The sequence below is a fragment of the Salvelinus fontinalis genome, chromosome 35 (genome assembly GCF_029448725.1).
Source record: "Salvelinus fontinalis isolate EN_2023a chromosome 35, ASM2944872v1, whole genome shotgun sequence".
In the NCBI taxonomy this organism is placed as follows: domain Eukaryota; kingdom Metazoa; phylum Chordata; class Actinopteri; order Salmoniformes; family Salmonidae; genus Salvelinus; species Salvelinus fontinalis.
Window position 1 is genome coordinate 39,414,326 of NC_074699.1, and position 6,000 is coordinate 39,420,325.

At 45.2% G+C, this 6,000-nt stretch overlaps 2 protein-coding genes across 5 annotated transcripts in view; one reads left to right on the forward strand and one right to left on the reverse strand.

Annotated features, from left to right (window-relative positions):
• LOC129834842 (DIS3-like exonuclease 1) overlaps positions 1–4,301 on the forward strand; it is a 50,798-nt gene extending 46,497 nt beyond the window's left edge. For 3 of the 4 annotated variants that reach the window (XM_055900157.1, XM_055900159.1, XM_055900160.1), the window contains 2 exons: positions 1,433–1,604; positions 1,853–4,301. In XM_055900157.1, the coding sequence (XP_055756132.1) occupies positions 1,433–1,604; positions 1,853–2,221 (541 nt within the window). In that variant the 3' untranslated portion in view covers positions 2,222–4,301. Of the gene's footprint in view, positions 1–1,432; positions 1,605–1,852 lie in introns of those variants that run through there. The other variant, XM_055900158.1, reaches the window with a different exon arrangement.
• Positions 4,302–5,765: 1,464 nt separating this feature from the next.
• LOC129834947 (multiple epidermal growth factor-like domains protein 11) overlaps positions 5,766–6,000 on the reverse strand; it is a 144,512-nt gene continuing 144,277 nt past the window's right edge. The window contains exon 6 of the mRNA XM_055900317.1: positions 5,766–5,995. Coding sequence (XP_055756292.1) covers positions 5,766–5,995 — 230 coding nt within the window. The remainder of the gene's footprint in view (positions 5,996–6,000) is intronic.

Genomic DNA, 6,000 nt, shown 5'->3' on the forward strand with positions numbered 1-6,000 from the left:
TATCACAGTGAGGTCATAACAGTGAGGTCATAACAGTGAGGTCATAACAGTGAGGTCATAACAGTAGAGCTGGTCTTCATACCACAGTAAGGCCATAACAGTGAGGTCATAACAGTGAGGTCATAACAGTAAGGTCATAACAGTAAGGTCATAACAGTGAGGTCATAACAGTAAGGTCATAACAGTGAGGTCATAACAGTAAGGTCATAACAGTGAGGTCATAACAGTAGAGCTGGTCTTCATATCACAGTAAGGTCATAACAGTGAGGTCATAACAGTAAGGTCATAACAGTGAGGTCATAACAGTAGAACTGGTCTTCATACCACAGTGAGGTCATAACAGTGAGGTCATAACAGTAAGGTCATAACAGTGAGGTCATAACAGTAGAACTGGTCTTCATATCACAGTAAGGTCATAACAGTGAGGTCATAACAGTAAGGTCATAAGTGAGGTCATAACAGTAGAACTGGTCTTCATATCACAGTGAGGTCATAACAGTGAGGTCATAACAGTGAGGTCATAACAGTGAGGTCATAACAGTAGAGCTGGTCTTCATACCACAGTAAGGCCATAACAGTGAGGTCATAACAGTAAGGTCATAACAGTGAGGTCATAACAGTAAGGTCATAACAGTGAGGTCATAACAGTAGAACTGGTCTTCATATCACAGTGAGGTCATAACAGTAAGGTCATAACAGTGAGGTCATAACAGTAGAACTGGTCTTCATATCACAGTGAGGTCATAACAGTGAGGTCATAACAGTAAGGTCATAACAGTGAGGTCATAACAGTAGAACTGGTCTTCATATCACAGTGAGGTCATAACAGTGAGGTCATAACAGTGAGGTCATAACAGTGAGGTCATAACAGTAATGTCATAACAGTGAGGTCATAACAGTAGAGCTGGTCCCAGACCTGTTGGTGCTGTCTTACCAACTCATATGGTCATAACAGTAGAACTGCTCCCAGACCTGTTGGTGCCGTCTTACCAACTCATATGGTCATAACAATAGAACTGGTCCCAGACCTGTTGGTGCTGTCTTACCAACTCATATGGTCATAACAATAGAACTGGCCCCAGACCTGTTGGTGCTGTCTTACCAACTCATATGGTCATAACAATAGAACTGGTCCCAGACCTGTTGGTGCTGTCTTACCAACTCATATGGTCATAACAGTAGAACTGGCCCCAGACCTGTTGGTGCTGTCTTACCAACTCATATGGTCATTGCCAACCAGTAAATCATAGAAGTTGACAAGACAGCACCAATAGATCTCAGACCAGGCTAGCATTGAACTGAGCAAAAACATACAGTAGAAATCACTATACTCTGTACAGTGATTTATGTTGAGATATTCCTCAAACAATATCCAGAAATAGGTTGATTAAAAAGACTACTGTAACACACTGACAACTGTGTGTGTTCCCAGGTATGGCCTGAAGGGGGCAGTGTACCTGAAGAACAGAGAGGGCCAGGTGGTGAGTGAGAGACAGGATGGAGGATGTGACTGGCAGACTGGTTCTCTACAGAGATACCTGGACCACATCACTACCACTACTGCTGCTGGCACCTCCACCTTCAACCTGTTCCAACACATCACCGTGAGTTGTACTCGATTACTTTACAAAGTGTCTGAAGACTCGGAGGGCTGTTATAGGATCAGTTTTGAAGAGGAGGGGCAGGGGCTATCTTGAGACGCTTTGTGAATACAGGCCCTGAGGGGGCCCACGTTCCTCCTGGAGAGCGATCTTCCTGCAGGATTTTGTTCCCGCCCTACTCTAACCAGCTGCTCCTCAGGCTTCAGGTGTTTACAGATGAACTAATGCTAGTTTTATCCTCTTCCCCACAGGTGCGTATCTCAGTACAACCATCACGTTGTCACTCAGACACAATCCGTCTGGAAGTGGTCAGCAACAGGCCCCACCAGGCCCCCGAGACTCAGGCCCAGCCCCCCCAGCCCCAGGGGGCTAGGGGCCGGTCCCAGCTGGTCCAGGAGGTGGTTCGGCAGGCAGAGGAGGCTTCTCAGCAGGCGGAGGAGAAGAGGGGCCGGGCCCCCAAACTGTCCAAGGAGGAGAGAGAGTTCAGACAGAGTAAATGTCCTAACCTCTACTCTCTCCTGGAGGAGGTCAGGGAGCTGGCCTTGCTGGACCTGGCTGCCTGTGGAGCAGGTGGTGGTGGTCTGGGAGCAGCCGCTCAGGCTTGTGCTACGTCAGCATAGATGAGGTGGAGAAGTAGGAGGAGGAACAGGTCTGGGAACAGCTGCTCAGCCCTGCGGTACATCAACATGGATGAGGTGGTGGTGGAGGAGCAGGAGGAACAACAGGTCTGGGAACAGCTGCTCAGCCCTGCGGTACATCAACATGGATGAGGTGGTGGTGGAGGAGCAGGAGGAACAACAGGTCTGGGAACAGCTGCTCAGCCCTGCGGTACATCAGCATAGAACTACATAAAACTTCTGATTCTGGGTCAGATTATTGTGGAGGAAGGGGGGCGGTTGAAGAGTAAGGAGGTGCAGGAGGCAGAGTAACAGGTCAACATCAGCATAAAACTTTAACACTGACTCAGGATCAGATTGTGGTGCTTTTCATGGATTTAAGCTGCATGCAGACAGACCCTCTGGACTGACCATCTTACTGTACATCCTGGGTGTTATCACCATGGTTACCAGACTCTACTTAGGCACATCTTTAGTCTTATTAGGAAAATGAACAGATGATTGAAGTTGTGAGATGAGACGGATGCATGTAATATTATATACATGAATACACACTGATTCAGGAACAGCTCTCAACAGGACCGTTACCATAGAAACATCTGGAACAAACATCAGCTCTGGTCTCAACAGGACAGTTACCATAGAAACATCTGAAACAAGCAGCAGCTCTGGTCTTAACAGGACAGTTACCATAGAAACATCTGGAACAAACAGCAGCTCTGGTCTCAACAGGACAGTTACCATAGAAACATCTGGAACAAGCAGCAGCTCTGGTCTTAACAGGACAGTTACCATAGAAACATCTGGAACAAGCAGCAGCTCTGGTCTCAACAGGACAGTTACCATAGAAACATCTGGAACAAGCAGCAGCTCTGGTCTCAACAGGACAGTTACCATAGAAACACCAGGAACAAACAGCAGGTCTGGTCTTAATTAAAGAGGAAAGTTACCATAGAAACATCTGGAACAAGCAGCAGCTCTGGTCTCAACAGGACAGTAACCATAGAAACATCTGGAACAAACAGCAGCTCTGGTCTCAACAGGACAGTTACCATAGAAACACCAGGAACAAACAGCAGGTCTGGTCTTAATTAAAGAGGACAGTTACCATAGAAACATCTGGAACAAGCAGCAGCTCTGGTCTCAACAGGACAGTAACCATAGAAACATCTGGAACAAACAGCAGCTCTGGTCTCAACAGGACAGTTACCATAGAAACATCTGGAACAAGCAGCAGCTCTGGTCTCAACAGGACAGTAACCATAGAAACATCTGGAACAAGCAGCAGCTCTGGTCTCAACAGGACAGTAACCATAGAAACATCTGGAACAAACAGCAGCTCTGGTCTCAACAGGACAGTTACCATAGAAACATCTGGAACAAGCAGCTGCTCTGGTCTCAACAGGACAGTAACCATAGAAACATCTGGAACAAGCAGCAGCTCTGGTCACAGCAGGACAGTGACCATAGAAACATCTGGAACAAGCATCAGCTCTGGTCTCAACAGGACAGTTACCATAGAAACATCTGGAACAAGCAGCAGCTCTGGTCTCAACAGGACAGTTACCATAGAAACATCTGGAACAAGCAGCAGCTCTGGTCTCAACAGGACAGTTACCATAGAAACACCAGGAACAAACAGCAGGTCTGGTCTTAATTAAAGAGGAAAGTTACCATAGAAACATCTGGAACAAGCAGCTGCTCTGGTCTCAACAGGACAGTAACCATAGAAACATCTGGAACAAGCAGCAGCTCTGGTCACAGCAGGACAGTTACCATAGAAACATCTAGAACAAGCAGCTACAGTTTTTACAAAACATTTCTCATGTTCTGTATTTGATTGAACACAGAGATATAGAATAGATTCCACATAAATCGATTCTCAGGCCATAGTTTTTTCACTGAACTGTATGACATCTGACCCTGAGGACAATGCCATTGTACAGCCTGGTATTGTATTTTAACCTAAATATATTTTTGTAATATTTTTGGCAGTTGGTATCTTGTGAAAAACAAGTATTTTCAAGTGCTCTATTCCATCGTATAATGTTTTAAATGAATTAAAGTGCATTACCAAACCTGACAGTTGAACAGTGAAATGTTTATTTATCTGGGTGAAGATCAAACATATCATGTTAAGTCAAATGTCCACAAGGCTTCAGGTAAATACGTTTACATTGTATTTATTTAGGATGGGAAAAAGGCTAGAATTGATGACGAGCGATTTGAATAAAAGCATAAATACAAGTGACACAGTGATCTGAACAAGAGAGACTAGATGTTAGAGACACTGATCTGAACAAGAGAGACTAGATGTTTGAGACACTGATCTGAACAAGAGAGACTAGATGTTTGAGACACTGATCTGAACAAGAGAGACTAGATGTTTGAGACAGTGATCTGAATGAGAGACTAGATGTTTGAGACAGTGATCTGAATGAGAGAATAGATGTTTGAGACAGTGATCTGAACGAGACTAGATGTTTGAGACAGTGATCTGAACAAGAGAGACTCCTACAGGTTATAATCTACAGCAAGACTAGTGAAGAGAGGACATTGTCCTGTCTGCCAATTAGTCTGTCAGATTGATATCTATTATAGAAAACAAGTAGAAAGCAACTTGTTTTATTTTTCTATGTGTTTTGTGTTTTCAGGTGAGTTGTGATGTGTTTTCAGATGAGTTGTGATGTGTTTTCAGATGAGTTGTGATGTGTTTTCAGGTGAGTTGTGATGTGTTTTCAGGTGAGTTGTGATGTGTTTTCAGGTGAGTTGTGATGTGTTTTCAGATGAGTTGTGATGTGTTTTCAGGTGAGTTGTGATGTGTTTTCAGATGAGTTGTGAAGTGTTTTCAGGTGAGTTGTGATGTGTTTTCAGGTGAGTTGTGATGTGTTTTCAGATGAGTTGTGATGTGTTTTCAGATGAGTTGTGATGTGTTTTCAGATGAGTTGTGAAGTGTTTTCAGATGAGTTGTGAAGTGTTTTCAGATGAGTTGTGATGTGTTTTCAGATGAGTTGTGATGTGTTTTCAGATGAGTTGTGATGTGTTTTCAGATGAGTTGTGATGTGTTTTCAGATGAGTTGTGAAGTGTTTTCAGATGAGTTGTGAAGTGTTTTCAGATGAGTTGTGAAGTGTTTTCAGATGAGTTGTGATGTGTTTTCAGATGAGTTGTGATGTGTTTTCAGATGAGTTGTGAAGAGGCGTTTTGCTCAGAAGAGCAACAAGGAAAGGAAACAGGACATCAGCTCTACAACAGGATGTTTTGGCCCGTACGGCAACATTTATTAAAGAGTAAAAATGGTTGACAACACATGACCATGGTTTAGATTTGTATCAACTTAGTTGAACAGAGAGAAAACATCCTCAGATGAGTTGTCAGTCCTAGAAGACAGCGTCCCTTAGTGCTGGACGAGTGTGTATGCTGACAGCTGGAGCCATGGATGTGGAGGGGGTCAGCAGCTCTGTGGGGGGGGGGGGGGGTCAGCGGTTCTGGGGGGGGGGGTCAGCGGTTCTGGGGGGGGGGTCAGCGGTTCTGTCCTCCGTGTGTATCTCAGTCGCTGCTATCGTTGCTCATCTCAGGAACAGGGCTGGCTACTGCTCCCTCACACACCAGGGAGTCCGCCTCAGCAGGGGAGGCCGTGTTTAGAGCTCTGTCCCTGGGGTGGTCTGGTCTGCTCTGGTCCTGGTCCTCTGAGTCTCCCTGGTCCGGGTCTTCATCCTCCCCATCCTGCTGCTGGCTGGGGAAGGGGTGTGAGGAGGACCTGGTGGAGGGTCCGTCTGCTGAC